This window comes from Phoxinus phoxinus (genome assembly GCF_949152265.1).
Source record: "Phoxinus phoxinus genome assembly, chromosome: 18".
Taxonomy (NCBI): domain Eukaryota; kingdom Metazoa; phylum Chordata; class Actinopteri; order Cypriniformes; family Leuciscidae; genus Phoxinus; species Phoxinus phoxinus.
The window spans coordinates 13,315,900-13,338,965 of record NC_136893.1 but is presented as its reverse complement, the minus strand read 5'-3'; the positions used below and the strand labels follow the sequence as shown (position 1 = coordinate 13,338,965).

At 36.0% G+C, this 23,066-nt stretch overlaps 1 protein-coding gene and 1 long non-coding RNA gene across 2 annotated transcripts; both read left to right on the top strand.

The window, feature by feature from the left end:
- The first annotated feature begins 602 nt into the window (after window positions 1–602).
- LOC306985893 lies at window positions 603–1,988 on the top strand. The gene is made up of 4 exons (XR_013794884.1): window positions 603–926; window positions 1,039–1,065; window positions 1,580–1,602; window positions 1,683–1,988. It is a non-coding gene; the product is annotated as an uncharacterized lncRNA (long non-coding RNA).
- Window positions 1,989–3,948: 1,960 nt separating this feature from the next.
- esyt1a (extended synaptotagmin-like protein 1a) lies at window positions 3,949–22,860 on the top strand. Its single transcript, XM_079588923.1, has 31 exons — window positions 3,949–4,483; window positions 6,796–6,837; window positions 7,758–7,892; window positions 8,045–8,118; window positions 9,078–9,150; window positions 9,669–9,758; window positions 9,852–9,907; window positions 10,216–10,336; window positions 10,573–10,749; window positions 11,096–11,178; window positions 11,570–11,618; window positions 11,798–11,887; window positions 11,971–12,072; window positions 12,170–12,241; window positions 12,349–12,435; window positions 17,617–17,766; window positions 17,846–18,004; window positions 18,089–18,265; window positions 18,464–18,546; window positions 19,115–19,163; window positions 19,251–19,340; window positions 19,418–19,513; window positions 19,663–19,734; window positions 19,818–19,904; window positions 20,025–20,171; window positions 20,688–20,809; window positions 20,933–21,031; window positions 21,199–21,330; window positions 21,410–21,515; window positions 21,603–21,652; window positions 21,738–22,860. The coding sequence occupies exons 1-31, from the start codon at window positions 4,151–4,153 to the stop codon at window positions 21,763–21,765; spliced, it is 3,231 nt and encodes a 1,076-aa protein (XP_079445049.1). The 5' UTR covers window positions 3,949–4,150; the 3' UTR covers window positions 21,766–22,860.
- The last annotated feature ends 206 nt before the right edge of the window (window positions 22,861–23,066 follow it).

The window sequence follows — 23,066 nt, the reverse complement described above, 5'->3', positions numbered from 1 at the left end:
TGGATTAAAAATTAGCCCCCAAAACTTACTGCCAGATTCTGAAAGATTTATTCTTTAGCAGCAAATCAGCATATTAGAATGATTTCTTAAGGATCATGCATGTGACCCTGAAGACTGGAGTAATGATGCTGAAAAATCAGCTTTGTTCACAGGAATAAATGACATTTTAAAATATATTTAAATAGAAAACAGTGATTTTAAATCGTATTTACAATATTGCTGTTTTTTGTTGTATTTTTAATAAAATAGATGCAGCCTTTTGGTAAGAGACTTCTGTTAAAAACATTATAAATCTTACAGATTCCAAACTTTTGAACGGCAGTGTGTGTGTGTGTGTGTGTGTGTGTGTGTGTGTGTGTGTGTGTGTGTGTGTGTGTGTGTGTGTGTGTGTGTGTGTGTGTGTGTGTGTGTGTGTGTGTGTGTGTGTGTGTGTGTGTGTGTGTGTGTGTGTGTTTAGCCTACACATAGAAGATTTATATTTATATAGATTTTTAAGGTAGGCAATTCCCACAAATATATATATATATATATATATATATATATATATATATATATATATATATATATATATATATATATATATATTATATACCCACTAATATATACTATTGTAGATCAGTGGTCACGTGATAGCCTACACCTATTTTTGTATGGGGAACTAATTTGTCGAAACGAAAAAATAGCATTCTTGTTTCTTTCTTTCTAGACGTTCTTACATTTCAATTTAATTGTATTATTTTAGTTCAGACCTTGTGTGTTAATTTTTGATGCGTTCATTTGATGATTATTGACAGGTGAATCGCCATAGACAGTATATGTGAATCGCACACGTTTCTTTCACGTCGCTGAAAAATGACGCAATCGAGACGTATAAAAGGGTCCGTCCTCCTCATGACGTTCTCTTGTAGTCGTTATCGCTTGACGAGGTAAGGAAGCTGTCTCTGCTGATCTTGTGTTCACATCTTTTACAATCCATATTAATCCAAGATATTTACGTGCCATCCAGCTTTATCTATAACATTACTTGTTTATTTACAGAACTATCTTGTCATCATGAGAGCGAAGGTAAGTTCAACTTTAATGTATACGTTAAATTTTGTTTGTCATTGTCTGGCTAGTCTTGATAGCAACTAGGATGCTAATACACCATTTATTTCTTGCAGTTTTTACACGATGCCTATTATTTGGCTGTTACATTTAGTGTTTTGCTTTAAATGTTACTTTGACATGAGCGTAGAATAGCCACACGCAGTTGTTATATTTTGGGGCCTTCTCTGCTAGCCTGCTAATAAGGCGTTGGTTTCTCAGGAGACATTTCGCAGGACCACGTTGAATTTCCAGCTGCCGCATGTTGGTTTTACTGATTGCTTATCCATGGTTTAAAATGACACTATTAGAAACTAAGGCGTTTTCATTGTCGTTGTTTTTTGCATTTATTTTTTCCGAACTGCCATGCTGCATGGCGACAATGCAGCCATTGCGCTAGTTGCTAATGCGCATGTGCAGGTTTTCTCTTAAATGTTTTTTTTGTCAATTACCTAATGAATTAAAATGTATTAATGATTGTGCTTTCTTTTAGTGGCGAAAGAAGCGCATGCGCAGGTGAGTTTCATTAAATTAGCTCACTTTGTCCCTGTTGCTTTGGAATAAGCATGAAATAACGTCCCATGTTTGTTCTTTAGGCTGAAGCGTAAAAGGCGAAAGATGAGGCAGAGGTCCAAGTAAAGCGGCCGCCGTGCGCTGAAGCTGGGAGTGCTCCTCCACTTCAATCTCATCAGCACGAGTCTGCTGGAAGCCCAACTGAAGCTCATCTCAAGCACCATCTATGAGGCCTGCTTTCATCTGAATGAGGATTTGGTTTTTCATCACCTGGTTCTGCGGAAGCATCCTGGTCTTGATGACCATGTGAACTTTTGGACCTTCCTCAGACCTGTCAGCTCAGCGTGTTTTTGTTAATGTCTTCAATAAATCTTTTTGGTTTGAAAGGATCCTTTTTTTGTAATGTGTTATTAATGAAGTGAGTTTGTTAATGTTATGAATTACAGGATAAGTCAAAGGTTATATTTGCAGGAGCATGGATGTGCTAAAAATAAACTTTTACAGTGGATTAAGTTAATTAAGCAATTCAACCTTAATTTATAAGATTTTAAAAGACCATTTCATAGTGTTCTAGACATTAAAGGGATAGTTCACTTTAAAATTAAAATTCTGTCATTTACTCACCCTCAAGTTGTTTCAAACCTGTATTAATTTCTTGTGCTGTTCACAAAGAAAGATATTTTGAAGAATGTCAGTAACCAAACAGTAGTCTGTACCCATTGACTTCCATATGGACTTCCTATGGAAGTCAATGGGTACAGACTAGTTTGGTTACTGACATTCTTCGAAATATCTTTGTGAACAGCATAAGAAATTAATACAGGTTTGAAACAACTTGAGGGTGACTAAATGATGACAGAATTTTAAAGTGAACTATCCCTTTTAAGCTCCTAGGACAGAACGATTTACAGGCATATTGTTCAAGGTCTGGCTATTTTTCTCTTATATAGTGCTTTACAGTATGTTTTGGTTCAAAGCTGCTTTACAGTGATAACATGACTGGTGCAAAAAGTTAATTTTGGTGAAAATGGTGTCATTGTTCAGCTGAAGTTCAGTGATTCAGTTCTATTGTAGGCTATATAATTTAATCTATGGCGTATATCTGCATAAAACTAATCCAGTTCAGATCTCATTTAGTGTCAATGTAGTCAAATCAATAATGTTGTTTTGAAATCGAGTTGCCTCAATGAGAATGAAATTTATATCAATGAGTTTAAATGGCTGTTATACATTTTTGCTTTAAAGGGATAGTTCACCCAAAAATATAAATTTTTTTACTTTAATGTTGTTCTAAACCTGTATTTCTTGTGCTGAACACAGAAGATATTTTGAAGAATGTGGCTAACCAGATAACTGCTGGTCTCCATTGACTTCCATAGTAGGAAAGAAAAATACTATCGAAGTCACTGGAGACCAGCAACTGTTTGGTTACCCACATTCTTCAAAATATCATATTTTGTGTTCAGCACAAGAAAGAAATTAATACAGATTTGGAACAACATTAGAGGGAGTAAATAATGACAGAAGTTTTTATTTTTGTGTTAACTATCCGTTTAAGTGTTATAATGATTGTCTAAACAATTGAGGCCCCCTACTGGGCCCCTGCCGTCAGGTTGAGAACCACCGATATAGTTGACTGCAGCTTTTAACATAATGCGGATTTTTAGTGCATGACATTTTTTATATAACTATTTGAGATTAAATCAATAGTGCTTTTAGTAATCTGACCTCAGTGGTAGCTGTATTTGGTCTTGACATTACCTGATCTTTGGACAGAGTAATTGTAGGAAGCGTATGATTGAATAGAAAATGCCATTGATTTTTAAGATTTCTGAAACTTGCATTAGTAGGCTACAAATTAAAGCTCAATTACGGTTTTGTGTAGCAACAAACTCGGTGACTACAGTTTGCAATGCATTCAGTGTTTTGATTGTAATGCACTGCAGCTTTGCCGGTGGGACATAATTTACTTGAATTTTGACAATGTTCGTTTGCATTACACTTTTTACGCTAATTTTCTGCTTAACGTGTACGCTGTCACACGACAGTGCTATAAACACCCACGCGACAGAAAAGGTGCTGGAGGATAAATATTTTTAACGTAGCCTACAGTATTTTTCTTTTTATAACTTTAAACTCCCTGATTTCGCGTTTAGTATTATCTGTAGCGGCAGCGCACAGACACAGCACAACATAACGGTGCTTCAGTGACTGGTAAATGATGGCTGAGTTTACAGCTGCAGTCATCGTGAAATATGCATTATCACACACACCCAGACATTTAAGGTTCTCGCTGTGGTTTTAACAAGAACCAAGAAGGACTGAAGCCTTTAAAACACGCCCCTACACGCCCTTCTCTTAGCAAACTACAAATCCACAACTTTCCGCTGCAAAGGAGCTGACGTTGGTGCTGTTTTTTTGTAGAATGACAAATGAATAGAAATTATAAGCTATTTTCTGTTCATATTTAATCGTACGTGTATAGCACTCGTTAGTTGTGAGCTGTATTGCTTGGTTGTTATTGACTAGCGCTCACGGTAGACAGGATTTGATGCAGAAAGAGCCGATGTCATCTGATGATGCGGGGCCGCGAGCGGGTGCCTCTCCGGAGGCTGCGGAGGCTCAAGACTCCGCTGGGAAACACGCCGTGTCAGTTCTCTGGTCCTTCGGAAAGTGCGTCGCTGCCTTACTGCCAGTCTACCTGGCTGGATATTTCGGATTCAGCATCTGTGTAGTTTTGCTCGGTCTTCTGGTGTATACGGGATGGAAACACAGTCGCGATGGAAAACAAGCGCGACTGTTAAGCGCGATGTATCTTTTGGAGAATGAGCAGGATGTAATCCCTACACGGGCGTTTCGAAGTAAACGGGATTTACCGGCATGGGTAAGTGTTTTGGTACCATAATTGGTATCATTCTGGACTGGTTGTCAACCGTTCACCACCGCAGTCTGCACTCTGCAACAAAGCAAAATCTTTGCGCAGATAGAAAGACAGTATTTATCATGCAATTTCTTGCTATTAGGCCTATTTTGTTTACAAAAAGAAGTGAATGGGTAGCCTACTCTCGTGGCTCTGACAGCCTGATTTCGTGTTATTGGTATGATTTTAATATTTGTTCCCCTACTTTTAGCCCACAGTAGCCTACTACACATTGTTAGCTATGAAAACAATCTCATCATTCTTCAAAGTGTGAATATTTCCACTCATAATTACACACTTTTCATGCAAATGATAGATATTTCTTTAACTTTTTTTTTTTTTTTTTTTTTTTACTGGTACATATTATTTTGTTACTAAGTAGCTAATCCAGTAGTGACTAAGTAGGCCTACTAGTACTAGAGTATCTTTTCCTATTTCCCACTGATTTTAGTACGCCTACTTCCAATATGACTAGTATTTATTAAATTAGTCACTAAAACGTATTACCTGCTAGTACATTTACCTGTTACGGTCACTATCCCATTAACAAGTAAATATCCCATTTTGAACTGCTGCTAACCAAATGCATATTTACTATTGAATTTTAGATCTTGTAATTCAGATATAAAAAGTAACTTCTGACATATGCATTCTAGTAAGATATTCATTACATACTAATACATAGTTACTATCCTATTAACTAGTTAGAATAGTCCTATACCATTTGTGACTGGTACATTACATTTACCACTGAATTTTAAGGACCTGTAGTTCAGATATTAACTATCCAGTAGCTGGTAGGCCTACCTTTTTCAGTTTTATTAATAACTAGGTGACAGTAGGCTACTTAGTCTTTAGTTTGTTATATTAAAATAGTTTCTGGTATATATTCCAGGTTTCCTAGCAGTACTTGAATAGAGACGGCTGCCTGTGTATTAGGCACTATTAATGTGTAGTAGTAACATGTTATTCTTACTAGTAAGATTATTAATTGAATAATAAAGTAGATTTTCTGACTAGTCTACATGTGACAGGTAAAAAAGTAGTGAGATAAGTGGGCTTCGCCTCTCATAAAAAAGGTTTGTTGGATTTTTGTTAACAATGAACTGTCTAACAATATTGCAACATTATCTTCAGCCAGACTCAAAATGCATGATCATGCCCCTGCATTACAACAACACCATGGGAAAACCTGCTTCCACTTCTGACAATTCAATTTTTTAGAGTTTTGTCCCTTTCATAAGCATTCCTCTCTGATAGAGTTCATGTTTATATTCTTTTCTCCTCGCTCCTTTCTTTGCCTGTCCCTCATTAACTTCATTACATTCCAAAGTCAGACCAGCCCTTGCTATATTTGGAACATTGAAGTGTCCAGTCTCATGGGACTGAGTCACCAGCAGCAAAATGGCAAAACGAGCCATTTTCAGCAAGAATTTGGTGAGGGGGTGATGGGAATGAAGAAGTTGAAAATTGTTTGGGAAAGTTTGACCTGTGCTCAGAGAAACAGTGGTGCCACTTTCCTCACATACCTCAGTAGCTTGTACATAGTGGCATTATTTAACTAATGCTTTTTTTTTTTTTTAAACATACCCACATCCTGTTACAAATTATGAGTTTAAATTTAAAGAACATCAGTGTCTTTAAATATATTCATAGGTAAATATGTATTACATATATTTTAATCTACCTTTTTCCAGTGTCTTTATTTATTTTTGCATATGTAAATACGTATATATTTTTTCTAGATATTAAAAATGTATATCTCAAAGTTCCTGGTTGGGAATCACTTATGTAGAGGATCAAGGATTCAAATAGTTTTGTATAATTAAAACCTTTATTATTTAATTGTATTGATTTGAATCGAATGTATTACTTATTTACAGTTAATCATTTAATATGAAGTCAAAGAATATCTTTAATCGAGGTTTCCATTGCCAACGAATACTTGTTTGTAAACACATCATACTTTATACATGCTCTCATATGATTTTTTCTGCCTACTATTATGATCTACCATTGCCATATAGATTTTTGTCATATTTGTGCAAGAACATTGACATTATTTTCAAGAATTGGCAGAATTAATATTCCAGTGTATGTACAGCTGATCTCTTCCCTGGAAAAGGCTGTTTTGTTAACAGCAGCTCCCGACCTTCACGGTGTTTACTTAAAGTGTACAAAATAAGAGGTCTTCTTGCATACAGCATGTACAACCGATCTGTTATACAGTCTGTGTTGACATCGGAAGTCAAAGTGTACTCCTTGTTTTTCCACAGGTGAACTTCCCTGATGTGGAAAAGGTTGAATGGATTAACAAGGTATTAAACTCTGTTCAAATACACAAATGTGCATGTGACCGCAGCCGCTGTTCTCATTATTTCTGCTCGGTGTCCCTGAGGGCACTGTGTATGTTTTCAAAATTCAGTGCCTGAAGATAGATAGTTGAACGGTTAGGCAGCTCTCCAGGCTGCGCAATGTCTATTAAGTTAGTGGTGTTTCTGTTGTCATTGGTGTAATATACCTTATTTTAGAATAAAGGATCCACAGACAAAAATAATTAATGCTGGCTTCGAGATTTAATTAGTCTGTTCACATATAAGAGCTTTTGTTTTAAGAGTACCGGGACAGACATTTCACAGATTATTCTTGCACACCAGGCTTGTTGTCAGGATTCAGGCTTCAAAGGTTTGCCTCAAATAACCTTTTACGTTTAGATAGTGAGATTGGGAGGGTGGATTGTGGGATGTGTTTTTAAAGCTCACTACAAACACACACTTCTTGAATTGATGACATTTGCAAACACTCTTACATGTGAGTCTGTTATGATGCAGGTCTTGTGATTTCGATTTAACCATATTTTTGCTGTGAAAACGAACAGCACATATTTAAGTTGTTGTACCAATGTATAGAAAATCAATCTAGTTTTATTGATGCTCAATCTAAAAAGGATTTATTAGAGTTTATTGAGTGCAGCAGTCTGATAAAGAAAAGAAATGCTCTAGGGGTTTCCTCCTAAGTGCTTATGGTTTCCGTCTGAGGTTTGACTGGCAAATTAGACTTAATGTGAATGGAATCGTTTCAACAAATGTAATGCTCTAATGTTTGTTTATCTCATGGAGTAAATAAAATCCCATTACATATTTATATAATATGATTGTCAGCAAAAATGTCTTAATTGACTTGTCATCTTTGTGAGTCTCCACCAGTTCTTATTGTTTGTACCTATCCTGGCTCATAGATATTGCAGCAGGCCTGGCCGTTTATTGGACAATATCTGGAAAAGCTGCTGGTGGAGACGATTGCCCCTTCGATCCGAGCCGCCAGCGCTCATCTGCAAACTCTCAGCTTCACCAAAGTTGACTTGGGCGACAGGGTATACAAATCTGTTTCTGATTAAAGTTATTTGCATGTGTTTCTCTTATTTACATTTGATTCTCAATTGCTGTTCGCCAGAGATATTTTTTTAAAACACAGACTATTACTAAGATGTTTAAACATACTTTTATGTATTGTTTTTTTTAACAGCCTCTGAAGGTAGTTGGGGTGAAGGCCTACACTGAGCATGATAAGCGTCAGGTGATCCTGGATCTTTATATCAGGTAGTGTCTTTGGTCTCTTTCTTGACAAACAGGTTCTCAACTTTGGAGTTGTGACTGCATCTTATTTTAAAGTATTTTTTATAAACTATTCTATTTTAAAATAAAGTTATTTGATAAAATATTAAATGCATAAAAACACTATAAATATATATGCCCATGAAGCTATCTGGTCTGACTAATTATAATATTTGTTATAATTTCCTGGCTGTGTGATATTAAAGGGGTGGTATAATGCCCTTTTCACAAGATGTAAAATAAGTCTCTGATGTCCCTAGAGTGTGTATGTGAAGTCTTAGCTTAGTTTTAGATATTTTTATTTAGCATGAAGTTAAAATAGTCACTTTTTGAGGGTGAGCAAAAACGCATCGTTTTTGTGTCTGTCCCTTTAAATGCAAATGAGCTTCTGCTCCCGGCACAGGGGGCGGAGCTACAACAGCTTGTGTCCTTTTACCTCACACAGACATGCACTGAAAATTTCAAAAACCTTTAGCCTTTTATGTTCAAACCGAAGTCAGAAAGATGGAGAGACTCAAGAAGAAGTGACAACATGTAGTCAACATTTCTGAATGGTTAGTTGGTGAATTTATGTAGCTTATTTGTATTTATCTTCTAGTCATTGATTAGCATATTCTGTCTTGATAATCTATAAATCACGTTCCCGGGGGCGGGTTTATGTAAATGTTTGGGTTAGTGATGTCACTAACCCGGGAGGAATGTCATGTAGTCCCTACCAGCCATTTGTTGTAGTCCTTAAAAAGCAATTTCAATAAAAGCAAATATCTTCCTTTGCTTTGAACTTTGAGCGTTGTAACTTTGCAGATGTTGTTTATGCTCAAACATCAACCACCCCTTTAAAGTGTCTGTCATGTGGAACATTGCAAGACCTTTTGGCCAAAAAATAGGTCTTGGAGTATTGTGAACCTTTCAGCCATATTTAAAACATTTGGTCTGTTTTGCAGTTATGCTGGAGATGTGGAGATTAACGTTGAGGTGAAGAAGTACTTCTGTAAAGCTGGAGTGAAAGGCATTCAGGTAAGGAAGAAGACAATGGTACTCCTTAAAGGACAAGTTCGGTATTTTACACTTAAAGCCCTGTTTTCAGATCGTTTCTGATGAAAACAAAAGATGCTTTCCAACAGGTTTTATCGTAGTTTTTGTCCAACTCCATTGACTTGAATTGGATGTGCTGTGAGGTACGGTATTACAAAAACTACGATAAGACCTGTTGGAAAGCATCTTTTGTGTGAGCATATCAGTGAACACCCCTGACCACTCGGTGAGTTTCACGTCTTTGTAAACGAAAGTTTAATGCGTTTTAGGAAGGATTGTTCCAGTGCACCTATGCAGCCATTGTGGAGGTGGGCGGGTGCTACCACAGAAATAATTAATTATCGGGCCAGCAGCATGTGTCCAAATTTCAATCTTAACCGTTCTATTTCATCAGAAACGATCTGAAATCAGGGCTTTAAGTGTAAAAAATACCGAACTTGTCCTTTAAAGATAACAAATTAAAAACTCATTGACTGAAACCAGTATCCCTCCTTCTATAGCTCCATGGAAAATTGAGGGTGATCTTGGAACCTCTAATTGGAGATGTTCCTCTTGTTGGAGCCGTCACCATGTTCTTCATTCGCAGACCGGTTAGTCAAGCATTTTCCATTTGAATTACTATATCACATCATAATAACCCCATTTTACTACACAGTCTCTGTTTCTACTTCTATTCCCCATAGACACTTGACATCAACTGGACTGGCCTTACCAATTTATTAGACATACCTGGTTTGAAGTGAGTGCATTTGTTCTGTATCATCGTTGTCTTTTGGGTTTATGATTCAGATATACCACAACTCCACTGGACCTGTTAACACTGTAACTCTTTCTTCTCATATGCTTCATTCATTGATAATCAGTTGAGCACTGGTCTGATTATTCAATCTTCTTCCCTCTATTCAAATAAAGCAGGGAAACATGCAGTCATTCATATTTATCATAGCTTAACCCATTATAATCACCCAGAAGCCATGCTGTCAAATATTTTAAATGTATTTTGTTTGTGTTCCATCCTCTGTACGAACCCCTTGCATTCATTTTCAGTGCCATGTCGGACACTATGATAATGGATGCAATCGCCTCTTTCCTGGTTCTCCCCAATCGTCTCACTGTGCCTTTGGTGGCCAACCTGCACGTAGCACAGCTGCGTTCCCCTCTCCCACGGGTAACACATCACTGTGCTTTAATGGAGTATTTAACTATTTTAACCTCCTTATTTGAACTATTCATGATCCATCAAATGTACTTTAATACTCCATAGTTTCATCACGCATGCTTGTCCAGTGTAGCTGCTTCATAATGTTGAACTGCAAGGGCGTGTTTCTCATTTACATAATTGCATATGCTAATTTAGACCCACCTCATGAACTCTGCTTACACTTGTTTTGTGTTTTCCAACAGGGTATTGTGCGTATCCACTTGCTGGAGGCAGAAAACCTTGCTGCCAAGGATAACTACATTAAAGGGGTGATATCTGGAAAGTCTGATCCGTATGCAGTGCTACGCGTGGGAACCCAGACCTTTACCTCTCACCACGTGGACAACAACCTTAATCCTCAGTGGAGAGAGATGTACGAGGTCAGAAAGAAAGATGTGTATGGGTATCATGTGATCAGTGTGGTTTATGTGCTTAAAAAATGTGTCTCATTTCTGAGTAAAAGGAAGCTGTGGTTTTTCAAGCTACTAACACTATGTAGGTATGTGCTGTGTTGTGACTGTTGTAACTGCTGGAAACAGCAAGAAAAAACAAAAACACAGTGTGATGTGACTATCATGTGCTGAGATCAGATGAGCATTGAGCAAAAGCACAAGCTCAGAGAAAACAACTACAAGATTATTTGTTCCAAATCTTAAAGATGTCAGCATGTTAATTGCTCAATACTGTTGATCATATTTTATATGTATGTGTTTGTGTGTTTGTTAGGTGATTGTTCATGAAGTACCTGGTCAGGAGCTGGAGCTGGAAGTGTTTGATAAAGACCCTGACCAGGATGACTTTCTTGGGAGGTATTATTTTATATTACAGATTGTAAATAAAATTCGAATTAATAATTATATAAATATAATATATACTTATTTATATATAAAATAATATATATATGTATATTTTATAATTAATATAAAATGATCAAAATATGACCTAAACATGATTAATATTATTATGAATAAACAAATTATTTATATATAAATATACATTATATATATATATATATACAATGATATATAAGGAATATATATATATATATATATATAAGGAATATATATATATATACATGTATATATATATTCCTTATATTTCATTGTTTTGATTTCTTATTTTATTAATATCTTTATTAATAAAAGAACTATGCTTTCCTATTTTTTGTGTTCCCCTGTCTCTGAATTATTTTCTTTTTAGAATGAAGCTGGATTTAGGTATTGTAAAGAAAGCAGTTCTTTTAGATGAGGTACATCTTTTACACTGACTTTCTTTTATTTATATATCATTTTAGAGGTTTTTCTTATACCAAGAAACCTTTCTATTATTGTCCTGTCTATCGATCATATTTATTTCACAACCCTTTCAGCTGTGCAGTCAGTATTGTTTATAATAGTAATGTAATGCTTTTTTCCCCTGTGGTTTTAGTGGTACACTCTAAAGGACGCAACATCTGGTCAGGTTCATCTCAAGCTAGAATGGCTCTCTCTGCTGCCCTCTGCAGAGCGCCTTAGTGAAGTAAGATCTTAGACTATAAAAAAAACTGTGTATTTGCTGCTCTGCTCCTTTAATTTCCATACTAAACCTTTTATTAAATACAGGTGCTGGAGAGGAATCAAAACATTAGGATATCTGGTAAGACAGCAGATCCTCCTTCTGCTGCCATTTTAACTGTTTATCTGGACCGGGCACAAGATTTACTAGTAAGTTTGTATCCTGAACCACTATTGTCCTTCTTTCAACATCATAAAAGAGTACTTTAGATGTTGACGTTATTCAGTACAATGTATTTCTATTCAGTTTAAAAAAGGTAACAAGGACCCCAGCCCCATGGTGCAGGTTTCTGTGCAGGATACCACCAAAGAGAGCAGGGTATGATGTCATCGCTCTTATTATACATCATATGTAAACTTTTATGGCATATTTATACATTTTGGAGTCACGCTATTACATATATTCTCTCATTTTTAATAATCCAGACGGTGTATGGGACTAATAATCCAGTATGGGAGGATGCCTTTACGTTTTTTATTCAGGACCCACGCAAACAAGATATCGACATCCAGGTACAGTAGGTATAGTCTCTGTGATAGTAAAATATTGTTAAATATTGTTTTTCATGATGTAACTTCATTAACCCTCAGGGGTCTGAGGTGTTTTCTGGGTCCTGGAGGTGTTCTGACATGCTCTAACATTTGTGCTTATTTCTGTTACTTGTGGCATTTTCATGACTAAAGTATTATTACACTGCATTCAGCACAAACTCTGCTACAATAATATGTCAGCAGCATGTATGTAAAAGTTTGTAGTTTTGAGATAATAACATTTATGCGTGGTTTGTGAAAATGACCAAAAAAAAAGTCACTGAAATAATGTCATGAAAGACAAACTAATTATTTCGTCGCAAGGCTTTTGAAAATTGTATCACGTAGCCTAGAATATTTGCTCCAAAACTATGTGAAAATCATCCTGAATACTCATTCAGATAAGACAATATATTGATTTAAAATTTGTATGACATGTTTTGTGTAAGAAAGCTTTATGCGAGGAGGCGTTAACCACCATGAATATTGAGTGTTTCACACCTGAGAGAGACAAAGAGCCTCCCATAATGGCCCTATTAGGAGCTCTCAGGCACTATCATTACATTACCTTGCACAAAGAATGAGGAGATTTTAAAAAAAAAATGTCTTTTTGATTGTTTGAATTTATTTACAACACAACATCATCCAAAGATACACAACAAATGGCAAAAAGCACATTATTTAACACACTGAACTAAAGACAGAGACTTAACCAGTCACACACCTTTCCTTTCCTGAAACATAGTGCATACCTGTCATTTCCAAGGTGTTTGATTTTTCACTTTACCTCCTCATGCTCATGTTGAAGTCAGCAGGACGGGTAGCTACCTAAAAAAAAAATATATATATAAAAAAGCTGTGAGCATGCTGATATCAAGAGGAAACCAGGGCTGCATGATTGTGGGAATACATTTTAGATTTCTGGTGAAAATTCCTTTTTAAAATTTACAAAATACACACACACACACATATATATATATATATATATATATATATATATATATATATATATATATATATATATACATATATTTGTTGTGCCTTGTAGGCATATACCTGCACTGCAAAAAATGATTTTCTTACTTAGTATTTTTGTTTTGTTTCCAGTCCAAATATCTAAAAATTATTAAATCAAGAAGCATTTACTAGAGAAGTAAAATGACATAAGAAATTCTATTTTGTTTTAAGATAAAAATAAAGTAATTTAAGTAATTTTTGCTTAAAACGAGCAAAATTATCTGCCAATGGGGTAAGCAAAAAAATCTGAATTCGAATAGAAAACAAGAAAAAAAATCTTAATTCAAATGGAAACCAAGAATTTTTTGCTTACCCCATTGGCAGATAATTTTGCTCGTTTTAAGCAAAAATTACTTAAATTACTTTCTTTTTATCTTAAAACAAAATAGAATTTCTTATGTCATTTTACTTCTCTAGTAAACACTTCTTGGTTTAAGAATTTTTAGATATTTGGACTGGAAACAAAACAAAAATACTAACTAAGAAAGTATTTTTTGCAGCAGGGCTGAATCAAATAATAAGAACAGTATAGCAGGCATAGTTAAAAAGGAACACTTCAGTAACACTACACTAGAGAAAAACATATTGATTATCATATGTTACTTCAAATGTTTACATCGATATGACGTTATGAAATGAGATTGGAGTAAAATCATGGTTTGCTTTTCAAACGCACGTCGCGCGACTGCGTTTTCAAACTCTCACAGCGCGTGCAGGGGACATTCACTGAAGCATCGAGCAACAGTTCAATGGCAATATGAAGTTTATGCAACAATAACACTAACTAATATAATTCAGGATTATTTCTTACCTTAAAATCGTTCTTGTCTTCAAATCGCGATCTTCTTCTTCAGATGTAAACCCAATAATCTCACAGCATGTCTTCCAAACTCGACGACTGAAGAGGACTGATAAAGTTTGCCGCTTTGTTGTTGAGGTAATGGGGGCGTTCGCGCGACACATGGACGATTTGCATCTCTATATGTTTTGCGCGTGTGGGTGTGGTCACATTAAAACTAATGAGGAAGGGTTAGAGAAACTGAATATCTTGTTGGTTTTATACAAATTACTTAAACAGAGAATATTTGTTTTCGTTTTGAATCAGATAATTTAAAACTACACACTTAAATGATTATAAATATATAGAGCTCACAAATGTGTGACAAGTATTCGCTGAGTTTTTTTAAATGTTTAACGTTAGAGACATGCTCAAGAAAAAAAAGTTCACGAGACGGAGAGGCAGAAAGCACACCCTGTTTAATTTCTTTATTTTACAAAAGCACAACGTTTTGTTTTGATTGTAAGTGGACACATACAAAAGTAGACATCTCACAGATTCTTTTTTCATTTTTATTAAGTCTGTATGACCACAAATGACGGAGTATTTTAAGTTTATTCAGCTGCTATGTGAAAAAAAACGCGCAAATCACGCCGGCGTGATTGCCGACCCCAGGGGGTTTTTAACATCCTTCCAAGTGCTTATTTAAAGTGCCAGTAAAATGTCTGCAAAGTTTCATAGATCAAAGTGAACAATAGAGTTTGTAACAAATCTGCTTAATGCCACCCTGTGGTTTTCATTGGCTGTCCGTGAACAACATCTACTTTGACCTGCCCTCAAACACTGCAGTTATAGCTGAGACCTGGGGCCTGTTTCAGAAAGGAGGTTAAGTGAAAACTCTGAGTATGTTAACCCTGAAATGAGGGAAACTCTGGGTTTTCCGTTTCAGAATGGGAGGTATATCAAACCCGAGAAAGCAGAGTAAGTCAAGCCCGTTTCTGAAAGAGAGGTAACTTATACTCAGAGTCAGTTACCATGGCAACTTACTCTGTGAACCTAACCTGGTCGGGAGCAGGTTTTCTTCGGTAAACCCAGAGTTTCTTGCGGTCTCCTCCCCTTTTTTAAAGAGGAAGCGGTGTTTAAACACTTCATTCATTCTTTCTGTACATTTATTTATTGCTGTTTTTTCCGCTGTTTTAAAAAAGAAATTAATAAGATGAAGTATATTTAACGTTAACTGACTGGCAACTGAAAATACAGTACATTAGAGTTACATCATGCAGTTCTAAACAAATTCTACAGAATTAAACTGTGGCATTTACTGAAAATCACTTGGGGGATAAGAATGTCCTTTTATACTTAGATATAAACTTCGATTCTATATGCTACGCCACATACAAATGTGAATGTGTAGATTGTCTAATGTGTAGACACATAATATTAACATTACCCTGTAGGCCTCTCTGTGGCGCAGAAACTGTTTCTTCATACCCATCATCCTGTGAAGATGAGCATTTGTACACTTTATTACACTATTTGTCATCATTTCTGGTGTATTGAGTAGGCAAAAAATAAATGGAAATATCAAAAATACCCTATAAAACCATAATAATGTAATATGTCAAATGTTTGTAAAGTCAGATAGCATACACCCATGATATGCTCAAGCCTTACCTGATTGAATTATGTTTTTATATATTTTTTATTTTCAGCTGCTGCCACATTCTTTTAATGCCTGCAGTCATGAAAATTAAAATTAGGTTGAATAACTGTTCTTCCAGTTTCACCTGATATTATAACAGTTACTCTAAAATAGTAATTAATTACTACCTACAAATGACATCTTCAACAGTGTAATTAGATTAATGTAATAATTACTATCTTTAGAAAGTATTGGTCTACTTATTATTAATTACTAAGTCCCATATCAACCTCAACCACTTGAACAATACAATGAGGAGAGACAAGAAACTGCACTTTTAATGCTTTCAAAATGAACAATATACAATTGCATGAATTATTCTTGAATTGACCAAAGTGTGTAGAGGGAGAAGGTTACATTCAAAATATACCTTTTAAAAATGTATGTTAAATCCACAGTTGTTTTATACAGAATTGTTCTATAGTCTATGCATATTTAGATTACATGGTAATTAATTACACCCAACACTGTATAACAGTAATTCCTCTTTGTGTCTGGCGCTGTTGCCATGGTGACTCATAATATCTGCGCTCCATTGATAATGGCTTTTTATAGTTGTGGTGCACGCGCTTAACTCAGAGTCAGTCAACTTAGAGTTGATTGAACTAACTAATTTCAGCTGATCTGAAACCGAAAACTCAGAGTTTCCCATCTCAGGGTAAGTCAACTCAGAGTTCAAGTTTTAACTCAGAGTTGGTTGAACCTCCTTATTGAAACAGGCCCCTGGAATTTGGTTTGTGTTGTCGACATGTCGAGAAGACGCTGCTTTTTGTGCTGTTCATATTGCTGTGTACAAGTGCTGAGGAAGCCTCCGGAGCTGATATTCAGATATGGTAATAGGCGTTTCGTTTCGACACGGGCTGTAAGCGGTAGACCAATCACAACAGACTGGGCCGTCTGACCAATCGCGTGAGCAGAAGCGGGGGTTTCGGCGCCGAGTCTATTTTTTGCTGCGCTCAATTAAAGTGAAAGCCCACTTTTGATGGACAAAATAGATATGATTTCACACAAAAAGTGCCTAAGATGCACATACTTTGCATGTCTAGTGTGTTTTAACAAGAACTGGAGTAGCTATGTCAGAAAATGAAGACTAAAAAATATTTACAGAAAATGTACTCATTTAAACTTGTTTTTATTATTCAGTCTGGGTAAAAGTATATGGTGTTTTATAAAAATATATATATATATATATATAGAAAATAAATATTTGTGTGTGCTGTAAAGTTGGAATTGGCCCAGAAAATTGTAATCGGTGCATCTCTATAATCTTTCTGATTGGCTGGTATCAAACACCATCACATAATCTGATGTTCACCTAGATGTTTTATTTATTTATTTCTATATTTGCCGTAGTATTGTCGGGCCTTGGCCAGAACCTAGTGGTATTTGGGGGGCCTTGTCTTGGAAAAGTTTGGGAACCCCTAGAGAGGCCGTTTATCGAACTGTTTCAGACACTGTGAGAAAAGCGATGATATTGGGTGTAATGAGAAAATGAAAGCTTTTTTTTTTTTTTACCTTTGATGCATATAAACCTTTTGTAGGAGATTCCAAAACAAAATTAGGAACCTTTAAAACAGCATAATAGGGGCACTTTAATTGTATATATTTATGTTAACACCCTTTTCTTCACTGTAATTGTGTTTATCTTTGTTTCCACCTGCTCCAGGTGAAGGATGATGACAGGGCTTTGACTCTGGGCACTCTGTCTATCCCCATGTCCCGTTTGCTCTCCTGCGCTGAGCTCACTATGGATCAGTGGTTTCAGCTAGAAAAGTCTGGACCGGCCAGCCGTATCTACATCACAGTTATGCTGAGGGTAGGATTGATTTTTATTTTTTTTATAATTAAAAACTTTGAGGACACATAATGCAGGAGTTCTGTGATGTTGGTTTCAGTTGTTGTGGCTAAATGAAGAAGCCATCCTTACCACACCTGTGTCTCCATTACCCGGAGATGGAGATGTTGAATCAGAAGTATCTCCAGGGGCAACAAATGTGACCCCTACTTCAAAACGTCCCGAGCACACAAGTCCAGACAGCAATTTTGCTTCTGAGGTGAGCCTGTAGAGAAGTGTAGAACTTTGACAAATAAAAATAAAAATACAGACATGAAGACAATATTTGTAATTGTCAATATAGGGTGTTCTGCGGATCCACCTGGTGGAAGCCCAGAGTCTTATCGCTAAGGACAATTTAATGGGTGGCATGGTAAAGGGAAAGAGTGACCCATATGTGAAGATCCGAGTGGGAGGAATAGCCTTCAAGAGTCAGGTCATCAAAGAGAACCTCGACCCCACCTGGAACGAACTTTATGAGGTATGCATGCTGATTTATTTTGTGTGCAACATGGAGGGATATGGCTTCTTTCTCAAAACAGAAGGATTCCATCTTGATTTCTGCTTTAAGAGTTGCTTCATTCCTCCACTGCTGCAGGCATGTTCAAACATTTATTTTCATCTCTGCAAACTGCAAAGATATGCAAAAGTAATCCATACCTGCCTGCTTGTACTGTAGGTGATCTTGACCCCGCTCCCAGGTCAGGAGGTGGAGTTTGACCTTTATGATAAAGACATTGACCAGGACGACTTCCTTGGGAGGTGAGACCACAACCTTCCTCTTCTGCTTTTCGAATGTTATGCTGTAGTTTAGTTTTATTTGACTGATTCTTGAGTAATAATGGAAATGTTATTGAAAGAAGTCCTTATGCTCACCAAGTCGGCATCTGTTTGATAAAAAAATACGGTAAAAACAGTGATGTTGTGAATTTTTTTATAAAATAGAAATAGAAGCTTTAAATTGATATCATTTGTAATATTATAAATATCTGTATTGTCACTTATCGAATAAAAATATTTGTACTATTAAAATAAGTATTTAAGAAGTACCTTATTAAAATTTGAAACAATTGCTTTTACAATTTGTATGAACGAGTTGACGAATCATGTTATGGTTATGGTGAGAGGACAGATGGTTTTAAGAGTAGTGAATGAGATAGGATAAGATAAATACAATCCAAGTGTACATATGCTAGTGATAATCTCTGATTTGTTTCAAAGTGGCAGGTAAGATTGTGTTGTGTGTTATAATATTTTGGTTAGTGTATCTAGACTAGAGTATCAGTTCTTCTTTTGATGAATATCAGTATTGTTTAATATCTGCTTGCAGGGTTAAAGTAAGTCTCCGAGACCTCATCAGTGCTCAGTTTACTGATCAGGTGAGTCTCAGTGCATGTTTGTTTGATTTTAAATGTTTTCTATATCTGGTTGTATGCTTGTTTATTAATGCTGGCTTCCTCATACAGTGGTATACTCTGAATGAAGTGAAATCTGGACGACTTCACCTTGTGTTAGAATGGGTGCCTAAAGTTTCAGATCCAACCAGACTTGAACAGGTAACAGTTTATATATGCTTTTATTGTTCATCTGAATTTAACATTTTGTTGATTGGTTTTGTGATTTTTGTATCCAGATTCTACGTTACAACTATCGCCAGTCTTACCTGAATAAAACGGTTCCGTCTGTTGCGCTTCTTTTTGTGTATATCGAGAGAGCACATGGTCTGCCTGTAAGCTTCATTTTATTTTCATCAAAATATTTAATTTATTTTGTTATACTTAATTTGCCATAGCCAGTAGTTAGCATCGACTCTGCTTCAATGAACTGTATGAATATATTAGGAGCACCCAGCATTAAAAAATTGAATGTTGTTCACAGTTAAAAAAGAGCGGGAAAGAGCCAATGGCGGCAGCAGAAGTGTCGTTAAAAAACATATCCTACCGGACCAAAGTAAGGCCCTTAAATCATGGGTCATTTATGCTGATATTATTAAAATATCAAAGACTCACAAGGGATCATTTTTCCTCTTCTAGGTTTTCAATCGCTCGACTTCTCCACAGTGGGATGAAGCTTTTCATTTCCTGATCCATAATCCAGCAGAAGACACACTTGTAGTCAAAGTGAGAAGCTGCATTTTACAATAAATATTGATTTTGAGGTGTGCATTTATGTCAGAAGGACAATATTGACATGATTTTTTCTGCTCTGGAGTGTATTTAATGTGCGTTTGGTGTGTGTAGCTCTCTCACAACTGGGGTCAGGCTCTGGGTTCATTTGTGCTTCCACTGAGGGAGCTGCTGAATGAGAAGGATCTGGTGCTGGACCGCTGGTTCAGTCTGGATGGAGCCATGCCTGAGAGTCAGATTCTGTTGAGAGCTGAACTCAAGGTTAGAAATCACACATATTTTCAACATGTGCTGAGCAGCAGGACACATTTACATTCAGCAACATCCACATACTTTTTTGCCATATAGTGTTCTATTCAACATGGATGCTGCAACTCACCAATGCTGCATGTATTTAACCAAAAACATTATTAAATTAAATTAAATTAAAATTATATTATATTATATTATACAAAATGTAAAAAAAAATGCTTGGGTTGTGTCTTGTAATAAAGAATTAGTTCCTGATGAGAAAGACACTTAAATAAACATAACCAAAAATGATATTATATTATATTAAATACTGTTTTCTCTATAATTCTAAATGTAATGTATTCGTGTGATGGCAAAGCTGAATTTTCAGTATCATTACTCCAGTCTTCAGTCACATGATCCTTCAGAAATCATTCTAATATGCCGACTATGCTCAAGAACCATTTCAAATTATTATCAATGTTACTTACCCCAAACTTCTTGACAGTATGTAAATAAAATAAAAACATCTTATCTGTTTATCAGCTCCTACACAGCAAGCTGGCACAATGTACTGATGCGGAGGATGCTAGTCATGTGATCCCCGGAGGAGAGGCAGCTGCTGCAGCCAATCGTGAGCTCCGACACAGAAGTGTGCCCGCCCAAGGGTGAGACACAAAAGGAGCTATATTTCATTTGCAACCGTAAGTTAGTATTCATAGGTAGAGGCTAAAGAGTAACTGACCTTGACATATGTATTGGTTTATGTTTGTGGATGGATGCAAATACAGAGGTGAGGATGCCAGTTCATCCGGGAATGCCCAGATGAAGCTCTCTGTTGCCTACTCATCTGAGGAGAACCGATTGGTTATCACCATCCATGCCTGCAGGTAGGAATCATACAAGTACCACAAATTATTAAAAAAATATATTATTACATAAATTATCATTTTTCTCAAAACAAAAAATAACGACTAATGTATATTAAAGGGGAAAAAGAGCCTTATTACTGGTTATGCTCCTCAGTTTATTTTCATAATTCTGTATTCTTGCACAGGAACTTGGCGTCCTATTCTAAGGATCCTCCAGACACTTACATCTCATTCATTCTGCTTCCGGACAAGAATCGTAACACCAAAAGGAAGACCAGTGTTAAGAAGAAAAGCCTTAAACCTGAGTTCAATGAGAGGTTAATAAGAACATTCATTAAATCATTATCTGATGACACACAGAGCCAAAGGTTAACCATCTTTCACTCTCTCCTACAGATTTGATTTTGACATGCCACTTAAAGAAGCTAAGCAGAAACATCTTGAAGTGTCTGTCAAGAACAGCGTTTCCTTCATGAGTCGTGAAAAAGAGCTTCTTGGCAAGGTATTCGTCATGTGACGTGTCAGATAACACCACAAACATCATAGACCCTCTTAAAATGACTCAATTTCAATCGCCATTCTGTTTCAGCTTCAGATAGACTTGAGTCAGCTGGATCTCAAGACAGGAGTATCACAGTGGTATGTGCTCTACTGTTGTTCACTGTAGATTACTCTGAGATTACAGAGTGTTTGCTTATATCTATTCTTATTTGTATAATTTCAGGTTTGACTTGTCACATGAGACCAACTGAATGGCCTTCCCATGTTGACTTTATTCGCAGTCGTTTGAAGTGAAGGTCGATTTCACGGATGTTTACTTATTCCGACACTAGCAGGGGGTCGGAGTGTTCCTAAAACAAAGTGTCCTGAGTTTGACGGTGTAAGGACTAAGATTGTATCTTGGTGTGCAACATGCTTTGACCCAAACTATAGCCTGCTTGATTCCCATCATAAAGAATATTCGCACACGAAGGCTACGAGGATGCCACCTTGAGTCAACATGACAGCTTGTTGGAGAAATGTTACATTTTTAAGTATTTAATTTGTAGCTTCTAATTTTTAATGAAAAGCTACAATGAAAAAGCTCCTGCACTTTATGGGTCATTGAGAATGCAGCAATGGGAAGTTGGAGCTTCTGTTCAGCTTTGATTTTTCAGTGTTTATTACATTTCATTCCAACATTTCACCAAAAATACTTTTGGAATTGCTTAGTTCCACATCATGCATTTCAAAATAACCAAATAGCTAAATAATAGTATTCAGTATTCCTTTTATTTTATTTTATTTTTTTATAAAGAAGTCTATAAAGAAGCCCAGATTAAAGGAACATTTTTAATGGTTTCCTCTTTGAAATGTAAGGCATGACAAGGGTTTTGTTTAGTTATTATATGAGCACTTCTTTATATATTTGTGTTTCACATATTTTTGCTTCATGTTTGTGAGTTGACAATTAATTTTACACATATCAAAAAAGTTTCAATCACTGTGCAAAGTCTGTACTTTCCCAAAGATTTTAAAAAAATATTTTGCGTATGTATGTTTGAACCAAAAGGTAGCATGAATATTTAAACTTTAAGTGCCAATGAGTTTCTGAGAGACGTTGGTCAAAAATGTTACAAAAAATGCTTGAGTTGTGTCTTGCAGTAAATAATATGTGGTTTCTGATGAGAAAGACACTTGAATAAACAGATGTAGGGAGGAAAATAAAGTTTTTTACATTGAAATGTGGTGCTTTTATTCTGAGCCTGTACTGCAGTTTTAATAAATATGCCATTTGCACTTAAAATACATGTGCTTTATTGTTCGATGTTTTAACATGCATTTTTAAATTAAAAAAATCTTTATTCAAAATGAGTTAAATAATTATATACAGTTGTGATATTCGATGTTTGATTACTGGCTGAAAAAAACAAACAGTATTAGGCTTCGCTACCGCCAAATAGTCCCGAATGAAGTCATTCAAATGCCACAGCGGGGGCTACTGGGATTCCCAATTAATAACGCTGTAGTTCCTGATTCTGTGGGCAGGTGGCGACAGAGAGAACGGAAAACC